Source organism: Eleutherodactylus coqui, chromosome 7 (assembly GCF_035609145.1).
Source record: "Eleutherodactylus coqui strain aEleCoq1 chromosome 7, aEleCoq1.hap1, whole genome shotgun sequence".
NCBI lineage: Eukaryota > Metazoa > Chordata > Amphibia > Anura > Eleutherodactylidae > Eleutherodactylus > Eleutherodactylus coqui.
The window spans coordinates 213384063-213404062 of record NC_089843.1 but is presented as its reverse complement, the minus strand read 5'-3'; the positions used below and the strand labels follow the sequence as shown (position 1 = coordinate 213404062).

Here is a 20000-nt window from a genome sequence, read left to right as displayed (position 1 = left end):
TGGAACACTGACGTGCAGAAGCGAATTAAACCATTCCCATAAACACGTAATAGATTATTACTGCAAAGAATACCTTAGGACATAAAAACAGACATGGAACAAGTTGTTCTACGGTTCTGCAAGCTACGGAGCCCGGCGGTACAAATGCAACGCAGCAATATTATGCCAGTACTGGGGAAAAAGCTGTTAGATCAAAAACATTGGGCATTTTTTGTCACGGGTCTTGCAGGCGTTTACCAGAAAAAGTACAAAAGTTCATGACGGGGAAGGGGAGAGATTATTTCGGAGACTGATGAAGCAACCATTCAAGGAGTTTTCCCTTTAATCTCAAAAGTCCCTTTAACAAAGGCGGACTATGCTTCAGTTGCAGGCGACTTCCGCAGCTAGTAAGGAAAAAGTAAATAAAAAGTTTCCATGGTGGTATTACAAAGTGACCCGACTGAAGTCTATAAGGGAACCTGTCAGCAGCGCAGAACAGGTTAAACCACAGAACAATACGCTTTCCAAATCTTATCTTGTTCTTTATGTACCCTTTTATCTAATGTCCCCATCTTCTAGACAGGAGGTTTCTCATTCCATGTCAAACTAATGCTAAATGACTAGAGCTGACATCACAGTTAAGGTCATTAGCACTCGTGCGAAGCGCTGAGCAGGGAGCGTTTACACGGAACGATAAGTCCACGATCCAGCGATGGTTTTTATGCTGACTGAAAAAAACTTTAAGAGACTGAAAATCAGTTCCCTTCATCCGATTGGGGTTGTTTTGGCAAGGATTTTTGTAAGTCCGTTCAGACTAATGGGTCAATCGCAAAAAAAAAAAAAGCGCTAAAAATCTGTTGTGCGATTGGTGTTATTTTAGACGAGCCGATTATCATTTGAATGGGCGAGTGACGTCATCGTTGGCTCGTTCGCTCTCGCACAGCCGGCTCATACAGGCAGATACATTGTTGAGTCTTTCATGTTCGCTGTACAAGTGACTGAACGAGCGCCGCTTAAACCGAACGATAAGTGAACAAGCCAACGATGATTCTTAGTCCTGCGTAAAATGAGCGACGAGCGGAAAGCTAATATGTATCATTCGCCATTCAGTCGTTGGTTCGCGTTTAGACCGAATGAAAATGGTTCACTTTCGCTCGTTTGAACGATAATCGTTCCATCTAAAAAGCACCCAAAAAGATAAAGTAGATGGCATTACTATTGTGAAACATATTAAGGTTTGCTTCAAAGATCACAATATGATTCGGGCATCTCTGTGCCGTCTGATGCGAGTTTGCAGAGCTGGTGGAGCAGATGTCAGTTTAGATGGATGGTGATGGCCTCACACAATGCGATCACAGTCTCTGTAGTAGGAGACAATGTGAGGGAATGTTCAGGGCACAAAATGGGCAGAGCATGGTCTCAAAGTCTAGGTAGTTGGACACAGTTGTGATAAGAGATCGGCAGTGTCAGCGTGGTCTCTAGTACACACAGCATGCACGGTTTGGGGAAATGGTGGGACTTTTGGCAGTCAGAGAAGTATCTATGAAACCACAAAGGGATTGCCTAGATGCCTAGCCATCTATAAACATTTATTGTATGGTGGAGCCATCCCTAAACCTAATCTAAAAAACATATAACACATGCCCTTCCAAAATGTTTCGCCACAAGGAAACTTATAATCAGGCTGCTTACGTAGCACCTCTTTTAACTCACACATTTGTATCATACCTTCCCAGGGTACTGGTGTATCTGGTCTCCACCGGATGTATGGGTGGAGAGGTGGGTTGGCCAACCTGTCATACATGGAACGCCCATGTGATGGCCATAGTTGCTGATTGGTTGCCGCTGACACACACTTAAACCTAGAAAAATGTACGTGACTGTGACAGGTGTCCGGTCGCTTGCAAGCCTGGCATCAGTGTGTCTGCCAACCCCACTCTCCGCTCGCACTGTGTCACCCCTGCAGAAACACCGCTGTCACGATCCATTCTGCCGCTCATGGCATGCTTACATCCAGCCCTCAGTGTAGTCCAACCAGGGCTCTGTGTGGTGCAGTAGGCAGAAGAGCACCAGGGACAGCGGGCGAGAAGGAAGATGTTCGGCCGGCAGCAGAGACACTGAGAGCTGTGCACGCACAACATATGGGAGACAGTGACTGTTGGCCCAGGGCCGCATATGGGAGGCCAATGGCCAGAAGAACAGCGTAGGTGAAAGATACGATGGCAACATGGCAGGTCCAACACCGCACATGGTAGGGCCACGGGGACATTTACAGTACAGTAGGGAGGCGACATGGGCGACCAGCGGGGTCAACAGCACCAGTGCAGTTGGCAGTAAAAAGAAAACAGTGGTCCGCAGCACAGCAGGGAGGCCAGCCTAGAAACTGTCCACCATCCATCAGTCTGCCCAGTGTGCTGGCAGCTGTAAGTATGTTTCGGGCTGGACAGGAATGCAGCCAATCGGGAGCTAGGGGCCTGACAGGGGCGTTTCCTCCTGCTAAGGGCTGTCAAACCTCTAGCTTCCGGTGTCGACAAGATACACCAGTACCCCCTTCCAGTTTGCCTAGCCAACACACACTTAGTTCCTCCATGGACATAGTCCAGTTCAGACCGAAAAATTATCGTTCCGTCTAAAAGCACCTTAGGGCTCCTTCACACTGGGGAGCGCGATATCGCCGCCAGAAAATTGCGACAATAATCGCATATGTGCTCATGCGATGTCTGAGTGTCAGCAATACTTTTCCCTGCCGCTTGCGATTTTCTCAATAGGAGTTTCTACTGTTAAAATTGCATCGCACTTACATTGCAAGTTCGTGCATTGCGATGCGATAAATGGGAGGCTCCGTAGGAAAACATCGGCGGGGGAAAAAATAAAATTAAAGGGGTTCTGACACAAATAATTTTTTTATGCTTTAGCAGCCATTGCTCCCTGGTGTGCCTAATGGACCCAGGGAACCCAGGGTTTAATGGCTGCTAAAGCATAAAAAGATAATACTTACCTTGTCTCCTGTTGTTGTTGACATCGGGGGGGGTCATCTCCCGGCAGGCGCTGTTCCTCCTCTTCTGTCTACACGAGCCGCGCCGCTTCGGGATCGCGCGCATGCGCAGTGGAGAGGTGCCCTCTGACAGGAGTCAGGACGGGCTGCGTCTCCACTGCGCATGCGCAGCACTTCGGAGTTCAGCAGGACGGACGGGCCGCCCACAGCAAGCACTGCTTGTGACGTGCTTGCTGTGGGCGGTCCGTCCGTTCACCTCGGAAGTGCCTGACGGACGGACCAGAGCAGGAAGCGGTCTTTTTGACCGCTCCTGCTCTGCTTTAAAGGCACAGAAGAAGATGCCAGACGGAGGGGACATGTCTGGCGATGGGTCCTAGCCAGGCAAGGTGAGTACAATTTTTTTTTTTGATGTCAGAACCCCTTTAAAAAAAAAATCTCGAAAACGCAGAAAGATACGGCACGCAGCGATTTCCAGAGCTCACAGCATCGCATGATAGAAAACATTGCAGATGCGAATGAAGTCATTCAAAAGCATGGGTTTCATAATTCTGCATTTTCTCGCTTCGCGCAAAAGTCGTGCAATGTTCTCTCCAGTGCAAAGGCAGGCCAAGGAAGGAAAAAGAAAACTGCTTGTATCTGATCGCGGTAGATTATAGAACGTCTTTTTCAGAGGACAGTCAGGAGTCTCCAGGAATGTAACATTACTAAAAAGGCAAGCTTGTCTTTTTCGGTCATTGGTTGCGAGGCGCCCAGTAATAAACGTGTCCTTGTAGAAGAAGCCTTAAATAGCCTTTTGTGCCTTAAGACGCATGACATGCATTTTAAATTACAAATGCCGCGTTGCATAAGTGAAAGAGCTTATATGAAAGACGCTGAATACAATGAGCAATTCTGTAGTCTAGTCCTAAGGCTCCCGTAGGATGGCACGTCCTCTACTGTACATCACTCCGAGGGGCAGCGGGAAAAATCTGCAAACTATAGGGGAAAAACTAAAAGATTTCATTAAATAAACCCCCGCTATTAGCTAAATTACCATATAATGCAACATCTAGAACATCCAATTAAAGCTCTAATTATCAATTCCTCAGTGTCAGTGAGCCAAACGTAATCTGAAAGCCATAAGATGGTAACCGGCCATAGCCATCTGTGGGAGGATAGAAGTGGAGTCCTACCGCCAAACCAACAGGAACGGGCTCCTCGCTGACACTCCGGAACAGAGATCTTTACTAATGTGTAAGGCTGCTTTCACACCGGGGATTCCCATTTCCTGCTCCGTTTGGGGGACAGGAAAGGGGAATCCCCTGCCGAACTTGTTCGTCTGATGATGGAAACTAACTGCTCCGAATGGACCCCATTGACTATAATGGTATCCGTTTGGTTTCCGCTCAGCTACCCCGCATTTTACCGGAAGAAAACGTCCTGCATGCAGCACAATTCCTTCTAATATTTTTTGCCGGATCTGCGACAGAACCTCCAAGTGGTGACCGCGCAAATGTGAACCTGGCCTGAAGCCTCTCTTACACAAAACGGATTTCTATTGTGGAATCCGCGGTTTGCGTCTGCATGGAGGATCTGCAGCAAATGCATTGAAAGATATATTAAAAACGCTTTTTCCTTTCCACTGGTGGAAACGAATTGCGAATTCCAAAAGTGGAGGAAAGAAAAAAAAGTAAATAAAAAAAAAAATTTAAAAAATCGCAGCATGATCTATTTTGCTGCGGACTCCATTGAAGTCAATGGAGGCCATCCGACCCACAGCCCATCCACAATTGACATTATGGATGGACATCGGGTACCTGCGTCATCGGAAATACATTATTTAGAAAAAAAATCTGTACTGCGCATGACCGCCTTTGAGCGTCCACGGTCGTCCGCAGTACAGAAATAGCAGATACGCGGGGTCACGGCCGGATCCCACTGCGGTAAACCACATGCAGAATGTGGATCGTTCGCGTGAGTCCGGCTTTGGCATTATGTAGAAACTTTTTGGCATTATGTAGGCAATATGTAGAAAAGTAAAGCTCTTGTAACATGCATACAGCGGCAGGAAGAAGTAACACAAAGGAAACACCTGGAGGTCTGCATGGATGACTGATAAAATGTTGGAGAGTTGTGTCTGTTATCTAAGGGATGGTTTACACCAAACAATATACTGTTTGCACGGGTCGCTGGCTGAGTTCCCTGTTTATAGAGAAGATAAATCATTGCGTTCATTCCCTATACAAGGCCGCCCGCACAAAGGGGCAGGTCGGACCCCGCATGCAGGATTTCCGCAGCGGGGTTCGAACCGTTGGCCAGCCGGGGACCCTAGCTTACCTGTTTGGCGTCTTCTCCCCTGCTGCAAAGGTTCCGGATGGTACACACGCAGTACAGAGGATGGCACGTCGTCACTATGGTGATGCCGCAGCCTTCTAAGCTGCAAATGTGCCAGCCGGCACTTGCGCAGGTGAGAGGATGCCACAGCTCCTGCGGCCATTCTGCAATGATGATTGCATAATGGCCGCGGGATGGATAACTTCCACTGACTTCATCAATTTTGATCCTCCAATCCAGGAAGGGTTGGCAGAAGAATGAAGACGAATCCCAGGGTTGAAGAGCAGAAGATGAAAGCACCTCTTAGGTGATGTTTTTTTTACTGCAGCTAGTGCGACTTTGAACAGACACAAAATCGTGTGATCGCCGCAAGAAAACGCTGCGATATTGCATGGACCACCGATGCGATATTGCTGTGATTTTCGCGCGTCGAAATAGTGTCGCCTGTGCGGATGCGCCCTTACTCCTATTAGTCTCACCTCTGCCCTGGGGGGATTCTGCTTTCCTGCTCCATTCGGGGCCAAATGGTTCTGTCTCTGGATGCAACCGAACAGCGCTGGGCGGATTCCATTGACTATAATGGGGTTTGCCCGCTTTCCACCCAGCTGCCCGGCTTTTGGGCGAAAGAAAAAGCACTGCATGCAGCGCTATTTCTACCGCTGTTCTCAGTCAGATCTGCAGCAGAACCTCCGGCCGGTGGTTCTAGTGAAGATCTAAAACTGGTCGGAAAGGATTCCGTTTTTTTATTATACTAGGAGGCCAAAGATGGACAATATTGATACATTGTAATTCAGTGTATAAAATGCGATAATTAATACAAATTAAACTGATACAATTATTCAGGTTTAAGAAAACTACAAAGCACGTACCTGATTGGTTGGTGTCTTATGCACGTACACCTTCCACATCTGGGCTTCTCTAGAGACTGCCCTTTCTAATAGAAAGGACAGTCTCTGGCTCTCCAGGGGTCCAGAGTACTTCATGGTACCCCTTGGATACGCCTGCCACCCAACCGGATACAGCTACCTGAAAAACAGAAGAGAAAGGGGGTGTTGAACAGCGTACATAAAAAAGATGGCCATAAGTCAGTATCAGAAATGACGGGACTATAATAATATAATAATGTGACTTATAGCATGAGTTTAAAGGGGTTGTCTCACAAAAGCAAGTGGGTCTATACACTTCTGTATGGCCATATTAATGCACTTTGTAATATACATCGTGCATTAAATATGAGCCATACAGAAGTTATATACTCACCTTCCCTGCGCTGGCGTCCCCGTCTCCATGGTGTCATCTAATTTCAGCATCTAATCACCCGATTAGACGCGCTTGCGCAGAAGGGTCTTCTCCCTTCTGGTCGGTCCGGGCACTAGTGGTGTTCTGGCTCCGCCCCCTTCTACGCATCATCACGTAGCTCCGCCCCGTCACGTGTGCCGATTCCAGCCAATCAGGAGGCTGGAATCGGCAATGGACCGCACAGAGCCCACGGTGCACCATGGGAGAAGACCCGCGGTGCACCATGGGAGAAAACCGCGGTGCATCCCTGGGAAAGGACCGGCAGCCATCTTTGGAAGAAGTTTTATAAGTTGATGAAACGCTAGAATGGTGAGTAGAAACCTTCTTTACACGTGTACATTGTAATGTTTGATTTAGAAGGGGGACTGGGCAGAAAAAAAAAATGTCACTTTTGCCTCGGGACAACCCCTTTAAAGACCATCTACATACCTTACCATCAGATCCCAGACATTCATTGTATTAAACATTAGCTACATTTTGTACTGTGATGCAAATCATTTCATTAAGTCACTTTAGGCTGTCAGAGATGGTGTCTGACTATCAACTCATCATCCCGCAAAGTCCTCGTCAACAGCTCACAAGTTGTGTAAACCCAGTCTTAGCAAGTATATATGTATACAATGTACAGAAATGGTCGCCATAACATCCTAAAAACACATTTCTATTGGGATCTCCAATGCAAAAAGATGCAAAGAGAACGATATACAATGCAAGAATGTTCTTCATATGCAGAGATCCTTCAGAAAGTCCAATACAGTCTAAAATTTCAAACTGGGCTTACTCAGTCGAGCAACAAGGATCAAAGTCAATGGGGGTTTAGCAATGTAGTCTCATGACTTATGAAATACCCAAGCAATGCTTGCAGATGATAAAGAGCTATGGATCCAGCCGATTACAAGAGCTTAAAGGGGTTGTCCCGCGCCGAAACGTTTTTTTTTTTTTTTTTTAACCCCCCCCCCGTTCGGCGCGAGACAACCCCGATGCAGGGGTTAAAAAAACAACCCCCACAGCGCTTACCTGAATCCCGGCGGTCCGGCGTCTTCATACTCACCTGCTGAAGATGGCCGCCGGGATCCTCTGTCTCCATGGACCGCAGGGCTTCTGTGCGGTCCATTGCCGATTCCAGCCTCCTGATTGGCTGGAATCGGCACGTGACGGGGCGGAGCTACACGGAGCTACACGGAGCCCCATAGAGAAAAGGAGAAGACCCGGACTGCGCAAGCGCGGCTAATTTGGCCATCGGAGGGCGAAAATTAGTCGGCACCATGGAGACGAGGACGCCAGCAACGGAGGAGGTAAGTATAAAACTTTTTACAACTTCTGTATGGCTCATAATTAATGCACAATGTATATTACAAAGTGCATTAATATGGCCATACAGAAGTGTATAGACCCACTTGCTGCCTCGGGACAACCCCTTTAATTGCAAAATAGTATCACAGAGGTAAAGAAAGCCTTCTAAACTACACAAAACAGTTCTAGGCCAAGGCTGGAGATGCCTCACAGGCTGGATGTTACTTATATGGCGGGAGCGCCTACTCATAGCTCCTCTGTGGCAAGACATCTGTAGGCTTTACAAAGCTAGACGTAGAATCTCATTTGACGTTACCCAAGAGATCGCACTCTTGTCCATGGAGAAGGCTATGGATTTCCTGAAATACATGGAAGAACGTAGATGTTCTGATCTTGATGAAGAACTTATGAGATTTTACTCCACTTGGTCCGTATGAATAGACTTTCGAGACTCTTGACTGTTGAATGGTTCTATCCCATAGAAGACTTGATTACTTCTAAATTCCCGGCAACGTCCAAGGACACCACATATTCTTTTACCTTTATCTTCTCTTTCCTGCTCTACTTTAACTATCCTTCTTACCACTTCTAGTTTAATGGTCCAGCTTCACCAAGTGTCGCTACCGTGACGGGGATTAATACTACAGCTAATAGAGTTCCTACTTTGAGTTGACCTCCACAACGTTATGGATCATAATTGAACTGGATGAGGTCCCCGAGGTGGCCATACCTGCCCATACTGGTTTCCTTAAATATAAAATGGAAGCTGACACAATTGATATACAGAAGACAGATGACAGGACCGTATGTACAATTCTTTTTATTGTGCCGTGTTTCCTTGAAAATAAGCCCTACCCCAATTTTTGGGGACTTGAAATCTAAGCCCTCCCTGCAAAATAAGTCCTAGGTACACTACGTGGAAAAAAAACCCCAATACAATACTCACCTAGCAGTTGCCGTCCGGGTCCCTCTCGCTGGTCTCCGGCAGTCTTCAGTGTAGTCCTCAGAGCTGATAAAGCATTCTCTTGCTGGCAGCAGGGCTTGAATACCCCGCCTCCAGCAAGAGATTGCTGTGATTGGTTCAGGAACACCGCCTTAGCCATTCACAGCCGGCGCTCGATGAACCAATCACAGCCGTTCAATGATGTCATTCAATGAATGGCTGTGATTGGTTCTTTGAGCGCCGGCTCTGAATGGCTAAGGCGGTGTTCCTGAACCAATCACAGCAATCTCTTGCTGGAGGCGGGGTATTCAAGCTCCGTCAACAGAAAGAGAATGCTCGCTCAGCGCTGAGGACTACATGGAAGACTGCAGAAGCGACGGAGACCAGCGAGAGGGACCCGAATGGCGCCTGCTAGGTATTAAGAGACACCCCAAAATAAGACCCTGCGCCTCTTTTGGGGAAAAAAATTTATATAAAACAGTGTCTTACTTTGGGGAAAATACAGTATCTGTATTCATGTTCAATGTACATATTCTACGGCTTTTTAATAAAAACCTTTTGAACATAAAGAGCTATGGGAAAATGTAAAGCAAAAACGTAAAACTAATTGAAAAGGTAAGCAAATCAAAAGGTAGCTGCAGCCTCCTCAGGGACACTACGGTCACGGCTCCTCATAGCACCTTATACTCAGATTCGTCTCCGCAGGACTTTATAGGCTTTTTGGATTCTCTATACACTTTATATCTAAGTATCTTTTCACTTTCATGGTTAGATGTCACATTGCCAGTTTTCCCTACACGATCCAACGACCGTCATTATGCGCCTAGCAACTATTGCACTTTAATGGGATTTTCTTTTCTATCTGCACATTTTGTTAAATTTTTGAGTTCATTTTGACATTATTTACATGGTTGTTTTATTATTAATGATTTCATACACTTGGGATATATTCAATACATTTTCCTTACTTTACTGTCTAAAGGCTCATTTACACGCAAAGACAATCTTTCCAACGGTTGAAAGATTGACAGTTCTAGCGATCATTTTGCATAAAGTACTAATGGGCATTAATGCCCATTAACACTTTATCAGCTTCATTTGCATGTAAATGAGCCTCCAGCAGCTGTTTGCAAATCCCAGCATGTGGTCTGGACTTTGCACAGGCTGCTGTGGGCTAAAAGAAGTTAGAAGCAGTGGCAGCATAAACCGGAGTAAATATTAAAAAAAGCAACCTTTTTATTTCTCCGTAGTCTTAAAATGGTAGGCTCCTGCGGGCTGTCAGCTGAATACAATGTATTTAGCTGCTCACTTGGAGAACACAGAATGCTGTCCCTACTATCTCTCTCCAGCTGAAGGATGGATTTTATGCTCACCTAAAAATCATCATTCAGCCAAAGAGTGAAAGATGGAAGCATTTACACGCAACAATTATCGCTCAAAAGCTATCGTTTGAACAAATTTTGAGCGATAATCGTTGCATGTAAATGGGGCTTTATTATAGTCTGTTTAAGTGCTGTGAAGAGTCTGATATTGTTTTCTTCCATTTTAAATGGTTTTACATAATTCTATTTCCTAGGTCTATAAGAAATTCATATTTAATTTTTTGGCTGTGCACAAATCGATGATACATTGCCTTTCTCACATTCCTAGAATTATCTGCTAATATGCTCACCCTAATTTCGACCCCACAGACAGGGTTTCCCAAGTATCTTCCACCAAGGCATGGTGAACCTGCTACCGCCCGATTTATAGCCTTCTTGTACAAAAGTGTAGCCTTGGCTGTAGGTCTTACCAAGGTCTCAGGTTCTAGTATTGGGTAGCACATGACAAGGTCTTCTTCATCGTCCAAGCAGTCTGTATGAGGTCCAGCAGCACTTACGGCAGGCTTATAATGTTAGGATATTGATCTAGTGGCATAGGCGTCCTCAAATACCGCTTTTGTACATATGGTAGAGATGATTTAGGATGTGGATTGAGAGCTCCCCGTTAACCCAATGTATTCCTAACTCATTCTAGTGTTTTATACAGATTTATTTGCATATATAGAAATTGTGCATAGAGCCCAGAGTAGACTGAATGGGCTGCTGGGAAATGTAGTTTAAATGAGGTCACATGCCGCAAACAGCAGGAAATGGGGACCACAAGGGTGCTTTCACCCAGGACGGAATATTCTTCAAAGCGTTGCGAAACATGCGATCCTCTACTGCAAACATGTGGATTTTGATGCAGAATTGAAAATCCAGTTAGGCCTCATATTCTGCATATCAGAGCCTGCAGTGAAAACCGGCCCTGCCCGCAGCCGAGGACAGTGCTAAACAGTCCGGGTCTTCACTGTGGATGTGTGCGGAAGCGCCAGTATGTGCGGAGCACAGATTTCTTTTTTTCTAAATCTTCTGTTTCCCGGCAGAATCCGTGGCCTGTCCGCAATTCAATTCATTGGCATCGATTGGCTGAGTTTGAAGAACCAATCACATTTTGGAGGCGGGATTTATAGTTTAGCCAATCAATGCTGTGGCTCAGCCAATTCATAAATCCCACCTCCACAACGCGCTGCCTGTTGATTGATTCATCCAGGGCTACTCAGCCAATCAATGCAGCGCTGGATGAAACAATCACAGCCATCGCATTGGTTCATCGAGTGCTGCATTGCTTGACTGAGCAACGCTAGATGAACCAATCAGAGCCATCGCTTCCAGGAGGCGGGATTTATGAATCCCGCAACCAGGAAGTAATTTTCTGCGGGCCAACGAGAACTGCAGGACACCCGGCGGAGCTCCAGACAACAGCAGGAGGGCTCAGACCGAGCCTGCAAGGTAAGTGTTCCTTTTTTTTTTTTTCAGAGAATGCAGATAGGGCTTATTTTAGGGGTAGGGAAATGTATCGCATTACACAAAAACCGCTAGGTCGTGAGATGTGATAAACAAGGAGGCTCCATAGGGAAACATTGGCTACAAATAAAAAAAAAATTCGGTCTCAGAACCCCTAAGCAAGTAAAACACAACCTGCAAGAAGCACCAATTCATCTGAAGCGGTGCCATATGGTAAAGTGTATCCTATAGTCCACAGGGCGCAATGGGCCCCAAATGGATGTCATCTACCAATCAAGTGATAACATTAGAGCGGCTGACCCAGGCAGCGATACTATTACATTACAATGGCAACTGTCAAGAGATGGGATAGATTAGCGGGCAAGTGAACAGTCTGTTCTTGAAGTTGGCAGGCAAGCGTAAGGATCCAAGTAACTACAGGCTAGACAATAGAGTCAGAATATCTCCAAAACAACAGGTCTCGTGGAGTGTTCCTGGTAGGCGATGGTTAGTACCCACTAAAGTGGTAGGCGGCGGACCACCAGTTGTAAGTTTATAGTGAAGTTCTACCCTACAGCTGAAGGTTCCGTTCACACTGTATGAGGCTTCCACTGGTGATCTACCTTGAGACTACTTCCCAACAGGTATCCACAACCCATAGGCTCCCATTCTAAACAAGCACACAGTGTCCTCTTATCCCATATGCCAAACATATATTGCCAACGCAGCTCAATAACCCCAATAGAGAAAATGCTGCCGGCAAAGCACAAGGCTCAACGATGGCATTCCAGGACCCAGCGCCCCCACATAGACATGTAATCTGGGCCTCTCCCATTTTACCGAAGGGCGCTCTGCCCTCACCCCACCCCCCACCTCCACGGGCAATCGAGATGCAGGAAAATAAGACAGTGTGCAAATAGATACACAAATGCCTTCTATTGACTTCCATATGTTATGAAGTAGCAGAGCACGGGGCCGACGCGCTGCCAGGGGAAAACCATTGTCACACCGCAAACAATCACATTGTAGCACTCAGTTTTTGGAAGCTTAAGATACACACTTTTCATGGCCAACTATTCCTTCATGCCATCCTTTACTTCCAGAGATCTTGGCGTTACACACTCCTTGTCCAAACCCATCCCTCCCCTAGAAGTTGCCGGAATCAAATCAAACTTTCTCTGCGGGATTGTAACATTGGGCGAGCATGGAGGCTCTAGTACCCTGACGTACCGCCTCTAGCTTGGATACAAGATGTGATACGGGGGGCATGGAGGCTCTAGTACCCTGATGTACCGCCTCTAGCTTGGATACAAGATAAGATAGGGGCGAGCATGGAGGCTCTAGTACCCTGTTGTACCGCCTCTAGTTTGGATACAAGATGTGATATGGGGGGCATGGAGGCTTTAGTACCCTGCTTTACCGCCTCTAGCTTGGATACAAGATGTGATACGGGGGGCATGGAGGCTCTAGTTCCCTCTTGTACCCCCTTTAGCTTGGATGCAAAATGTGATACAGGTGGGCATGGAGGCTTTAATACCCAATTTTACTGCCTCTAGCTTGGATACAAGATGTGACAATGTTGTGGGGTCTTCCTATGACCCCCTTGTGTGTGCGGCTAAGCATTATCCTGCTGCCTCTTGGAAGCTGCCATGAGAGGAACACACGTGGCTGCAGGATGTCCTGAACATATTGCTGAGCTGTCATTGTCCCTTGTACCACCACTAGGGGTAACTGTCGTATGACCCCCCCAGACCATTACACCAGCAGGGGGCAGGGGGCGGCTCCAAAGTAAACGCAGGATTAAGGCGCTCGCCCCAGGGTCTCCAGACAGGAACATTGCCATCATCGGCGCCCAAACTCAACCTGGATTTGTCAGTGAAGACAACGCAGTTCCCCTCCGTAGCGTCCAGTTTTTCATTACACACCCCTGTAAATGTAGGCACCGGTGGGTGTCAAAAGCCGTACATGTAATGAGCCTCACACATCCACTGGTCCCAACACCTCCTAACAGTCTGGTCAGACACTCCTCACTACTGATGGCCTGTAGGGGGCATCCTGAGCTCGGTCACCTTGTGTGCCCTCACACATCCACTGGTCCCAACACCTCCTAACAGTCTGGTCAGACGCTCCTCTCTACTGATGGCCTGTAGGGGGCATCCTGAGCTCGGTCACCTTGTGTTCCCCCATCCACTGGTCCCAACACCTCCTAACAGTCTGATCAGACGCTCCTCACTACTGATGGCCTGTAGGGGGCGTCCTGAGCCGGTCACCTTGTGTGCCCTCACACATCCACTGGTCCCAACACCTTCTAACAGTCTGGTCAGACGCTCCTCTCTACTGGTGGTCTGTTGGGGGTCCTGAGCCCGGTCACCTTGTGTGCCCCCATCCACTGGTCCCAACACCTCCTAACAGTCTGGTCAGACGCTCCTCTCTACTGATGGCCTGTAGGGGGCATCCTGAGCTCGGTCACCTTGTGTTCCCCCATCCACTGGTCCCAACACCTCCTAACAGTCTGGTCAGACGCTCCTCTCTACTGATGGCCTGTAGGGGGCATCCTGAGCTCGGTCACCTTGTGTTCCCCCATCCACTGGTCCCAACAACTCCTAACAGTCTGGTCAGACGGTCCTCTCTACTGGTGGTCTACAGGGGGCATCCTGAGCCCGGTCACCTTGTGTGCCCCCATCCACTGGTCTCAACACCTCCTAACAGTGTGCTCAGACAAACCTCTACTGGTGGTCTGTAGGGGGCGTCCTGAGCCCGGTCACCTTGTGTGCCCTCACACATCCACTGGTCCCAGCACCTTCCAACAGTCTGGTCAGTACGGCCCGGTGGGGGACAATTCATGGATACGACCCTCCAGCTTCTCACATCCCAATAATGCGCCCCTCTCAGACTCTGGTAACGGGGTGAAATCTCTTCTCTGTGTCGTAGAGGCGCCTGGTGGTCAACAAGCTCCACACAAGCAGAAGAAGAGGTCACTACACACAAGGGGCTTCCGAGGGGCTTTTATAGGCCAAGGGGGGAACCACTTTTACACCATAGTCTATATGCAGATTACCGATGGAGTATTCCATGGGCGGTCCACCTCTGCCTGCGGCTCCTTACCTGCCCATTCTGTACCTCACTCCACAGCGCTGGCAGTGCATTTGTGTGACGTCAGTTTGGTCGCGTGTAACATGCAATAAGTATACACAAGTGTGCATGCATATACTTTCAATGACGCCATTACTGCAAATTCGGTGCGGGTAACAATAAGTTTGTGTGAGCCCGGCCCGAGATGGAGCTGCATGCCGTGTTTTGCAGCAGAATGCCAACTCCTTCTAGGGGCCGGATTGTTTTTGACAAAGACTTTATATCCATTTGTGCCAGAGATCTACTATGTGATCACTTTATCCTAAGGCCTCATGTCCACGGGCAAAAGAAGAATTAAAATCCGCAGCGGATTTTAACTCTTCTCCCGCGCGCGGATCCGCACCCCATAGGGATGCATTGACCACCCGCGGGGTAGATAAATACCCGCGGATGGTCAATAAAAGTGATTTAAAAAAAAATGGAGCATGAAAAAATCCGGACCATGCTCCATTTTCGTGCGGGTCTCCCGCAGGCTTCTATTGAAGCCTATGGAAGCCGTCCGGATCCGCGGGAGACAAAAATCGGAATTTATTCACCCGCTCCGGTTCTTCCCTTCGCCGCGGCTCCATCTCTCCGTCGCGGCCGGATCTTTTTTCTTCGGGCCGTCACCCTGCGCATCCGCCGGGCCGAAGAAAGAAGATCCGGCCGCGACGCAGAGAAGATGACGACGCGGCGAAGGGAAGATCCGGAGCGGGCGAGAGGTGAGTTTATTCTTATTTTTATGCCTCATGTCCGCGGGGCAGGAGGGACCCGCTACGGATTCTCCATGGAGAATCCGGAGCGCGCCTGATTTTCCCTGTGGATATGAGGCCCAAATATCAGATTAATTACGTTCAGAAAAGAAGCTGAAACGAAGGTTGTATTATCCCAAACAGGATGTGTCCGTTATCGCAGTAAAACACGTATATGATAAATCTTAGGACCCCCATAATATCTAATATGCCACCAACTATCAGCACTTGATGCTCCTACAGATCAGCAGGGTCGTGTAGGAACCGCTGCATAGAACAAGGGCGTTTCCATAATTCTGCCAGTAAATCGTGCGTCCATTCACCAGCACACGTGCGTACGGTCTGACTGTGTGCAGGCGCAAAAGTTAAAAAAAAAAAAAAGAATTGTCCAAAACAACCAATCAGATTTTTTTTTTTGATTTTTAAAGGGGCCTCTAAGAAAAAAAAAAAAAAAAGTAACCCGATTGGTTGCTAGAGGTAGGAAGGGTTTCATTTCCCCATTGTGTGCCTATAGTAACGCATCTATACTGATTACATGTATGCTGGAACCTGCGGGGAATTAGCCGCTCCAAATGTGCACTATCCTACCAAACGTCACTGGTCCCCAGAGCAAGGACCAAAAAGTTGTATTTATTTCCGGGTGCGAACCTGATATTGGATACTTTCTGTGGCATACTTTCTATTGCCATCTGCTACACTTCAGCTGGTATTTCCCTCCATTCATCCTGCAAACATCTAGGAAATATGGACGCGGTTCACATTCCCAGACCCGACATTCCAGTTTGTCCCAAAGATCAGTAGGGATCCAGGTCGGGACTGTCCTCAAACCAACACAACATTGGATTTGTGACAAGGCGCGTTGCCGTGTTGGAAGTATGGCTGACCCTTCCCACAGTATTGGTCCACTGTCAGCAGCACATTATCATCAAGGGCTTCCCAAGCTTTTTCAGCTTTTCTCATCTATAATTTTACATCTCCGTCATGCTTAACTGTTGGCACAACAAATCAAGCAAAAGGCGCTTCCCAGCAAATACCGCCCATAGCACGCTATTGGAAAGTGGTTCTCCCTGCACACTCACAGAAACTAATTGCGGTTTCCGCTTGCGTAGAAAAAAAAAAATCACAGCATGCTTAATTTTTGCGTGGATGGCTTCCATTGAAGTCATCGGAAGCCGTCCGACCCTTTCACAATTGACATTGCGGAAACGTTGGGGATTCCTCGTCATCGGCTAAAAAAAAAAATCTGTACTACGTATGTCTGTTGGATTGCCATGCGGACCGACCGCAGTGCAGGAAAGAAGAAGAAATAAGGAGGTGTGTGCGGATGCCGGTTGGCCACAGGGTCGGATACCGCCGCGTGCTCCTGCGTGCGGATGCCGGCCGGGCACAGGGTCGGCTACCGCTGCGGGCTCCTGCCGGCCGGGCACAGGGTCGGCTACCGCTGCGGGCTCCTGCCGGCCGGGCACAGGGTCGGCTACCGCTGCGGGCTCCTGCGTGCGGATGCCGGCCGGGCACAGGGTCGGATACCGCTGCGGGCTCCTCCGTGCGGATGCCGGCCGGGCACAGGGTCGGATACCGCCGCGTGCTCCTGCGTGTGGATGCCAGTCGGGCACAGGCTCGACTACCGCTGCGGGCTCCTGCCGGCCGGGCACAGGGTCGGCTACCGCTGCGGGCTCCTGACGGCCGGGCACAGGGTCGGCTACCGCTGCGGGCTCCTGACGGCCGGGCACAGGGTCGGCTACCGCTGCGGGCTCCTGCGTGTGGATGCCGGCCGGGCACAGGGTCGGATACCGCTGCGGGCTCCTCCGTGCGGATGCCGGCCGGGCACAGGGTCGGATACCGCTGCGGGCTCCTCCGTGCGGATGCCGGCCGGGCACAGGGTTGGATACCGCTGCGGGCTCCTGCGTGCGGATGCCGGCCTGCACAGGGTCGTATACCGCAGCGGGCATCTGCCGGCCGGGCACAGGGTCACATACTGCTGCGGGCTCCTGCGTGCGGATGCCGGCCAGGCACAAGGTCGCATACCGCTGCGGGCTCCTGCGTGCAGATGCCAGTCGGGCACAGGGTCGGATACCGCTGCGGGCTCCTGCGTGCGGATGCCAGTCGGGCACAGGGTCGGATACCGCTGCGGGCTCCTGCGTGCAGATGCCGGTCGGGCACAGGGTCGGATACCGCTGCGGGCTCCCATATGCGGGATCCGACCCTGTGGTGTGCTGCCGGCCTCTGACGGGTTCTTCCAGTCTACAAGTCATCTCTGTGTTGTGGAATGTAACCCAATGACAAACAGAACAATGCAACAAAGTAACCATTATGGTCGGGCCCCCACAGTGCAGCTTCTCGTGCCCCGATCACTTGCTGCGTGTTAAAGACTGAACCAGGCACCGTTCCGTGTGATCAGGCATCGTCACTTATAACCAACGGCCTGTTCACGGTGGATGGAGGCGGCCGGACGATCCCCGGTCTGTTCTGCCTCCATTCAGTCAGCGGATGAGCCGGCGGCTGTCTGCGCCAAACAGGTCATCCCGTGTAACAGCAGCTTCAGGGCTCCTTCACACGGACGTATATGTGCATTTGCGTGTGCCTCAACGCCGTGTTATGGCGGAACGAACCGTGCATTTGCGCACCCTCCATTAACTTGTATGGGGACCTTTTCTGCGCAACAAAGTAGAAGAAGCCGTCCTTTTTTTGCGCAGGAAGTGCGTGCATCAAGTACGCGCGTCGCCTGCTTAATGCGTGCGCAAATACGCCCGTATGAAAAAGCCCTAACGTCTGTTTAAACCAAATGATAAACTGCTTGAATGAGCGCCGATGTCAGAATTCGCCTGTTTATACGTCACCCGCTCGTTCAAACAAAAAAAAAAATCGTTTAGTCGTTCACCTTCGACATACAAGCGAGAACGACCGAACAAGCGCCATTTAAACCGAACGGTCAGTGAACGAGCCAACCGTGATTTTTACGCTGCATGGAATGAACCGCGAGCGATGATCGTCCGGTCTGTGGCGCGTTTACACGGAACGATTACCGTCACTTCCGCTTAATAAAAGAGCCTTCAGGTTCTGATCTCATCCGCGTGGGGGGCGCCGGCGCAGATCTGCCATGAAATTACGGATGAAAAAAAAAATCGTGCACACGGGACTTTTCCATCCGCTTAAAAACGCCGGACGCGTGTAGCAACCGAACGGACCCCCTTATGGTCAAGGGGTCCGCTCGGCACAGTTTGGTTCCGTTATGACATAAATTCGTTCATCCAGGGGATTCCGGTTTCCTGCTCCCATAACGGAAAACGGAACGCCTAGCGCAAATGTGAAATTAGCGTAAACCTCCTCGTAGCGGTATATAGAATACGCCGCGTACTTTAAGAATCGGGGTCCTCGGATAAGTACGTCCTGTAGGGGGGCCCCCGCCTCCCCTGTATACCGGATAGTAGATGATGTCACTGATTCTTCCTACTGGGGACCTTTCATCAGGATGCGAGAACCCCAAGAGCTTGCAATCTACTGCATGCACAATGCATAACATAGGGCACAGAAATCACAGCACACAATACAATAAATGCTATAGAACACAGTGCATATATATATATATATATATATATATATATATATATATATATATATATATATATATATATATAACCATAAGGGGGATACAGAATCCATCCCATATACAACAATGGAGACTGATGTCTCTATGGTCACTTCTGGCTTACCTCCCCTGCAAAGCTGTAGGTTTCACTGCTGCATTTGGAGATCATCCGGTCCATTAAAAAAAAAAAATCAAATAAAAAACAATATCTACTTAGTTATAAAATAATGCCCTCCATGTATTTATATGAGGGGGTGTCCTCCTGGCTTCTGGGAGCTGAGGGGGCTCATGATGACTGCCTCTCCCAATGACGTTATGGTGTCCTTCTTCTTAGGGGGGGAGAGGAGGTGGATGGGGGGTTAAATCAGAAGAATGAGAGGGGAAAGAGAGAAATAGGAAGGTAGGACTACTTTACTTCCTAAGGGGGTGGGGAGGGAAAGAAGGACCGGACGGGGGAGGAAGGATATATCTGCTGTGAGAGGGTTGAGGGAGGCAGGGGCCTCTTCGCATAAACATGAATAGGAGAGAAAAAGTTCCGTACGAATGCGGAGGGATACAGAGAGGGGGGACTATATTACATTGTGACTTTAGCTTTGAGGGGGAAGAGACCGGGGCGGAGGGGGTCTATAGATGGTCCCCATGTATGTAGTAAGGAGTCGGGAAGGGGTATAATGAGGGTGGAGGGCAGTGTTACCACAGAAACATGGAGGAATAGGAGCTTGTTACTGCAGCTCGGGATAACCTGTCTAAGCAGGGAGGTGTGAGATGCGCTGTAGGCAGATGTTTTTGTGTGGACCCTGTCACTTTTTGGGTATTTGTGGGTTATCTGTCACCACTTTTTTTTTTAATTATTTTCACCAATACACGTGTGTGAAAACAAAAAAAACCATTTATTTCAAAAATTCTTTTTATTTCCCCAAAA

At 48.6% G+C, this 20000-nt stretch overlaps 1 protein-coding gene across 1 annotated transcript in view; it reads right to left on the bottom strand.

Annotated features, from left to right (window-relative positions):
• CCNI (cyclin I) overlaps positions 1 to 19518 on the bottom strand; it is a 40948-nt gene extending 21430 nt beyond the window's left edge. The window contains exons 1-2 of the mRNA XM_066574338.1: positions 19203 to 19518; positions 6157 to 6313 (exon numbers count right to left, since the gene is read on the bottom strand). Coding sequence (XP_066430435.1) covers positions 6157 to 6270 — 114 coding nt within the window. The 5' untranslated portion in view covers positions 6271 to 6313; positions 19203 to 19518. The remainder of the gene's footprint in view (positions 1 to 6156; positions 6314 to 19202) is intronic.
• Positions 19519 to 20000: the final 482 nt, after the last annotated feature.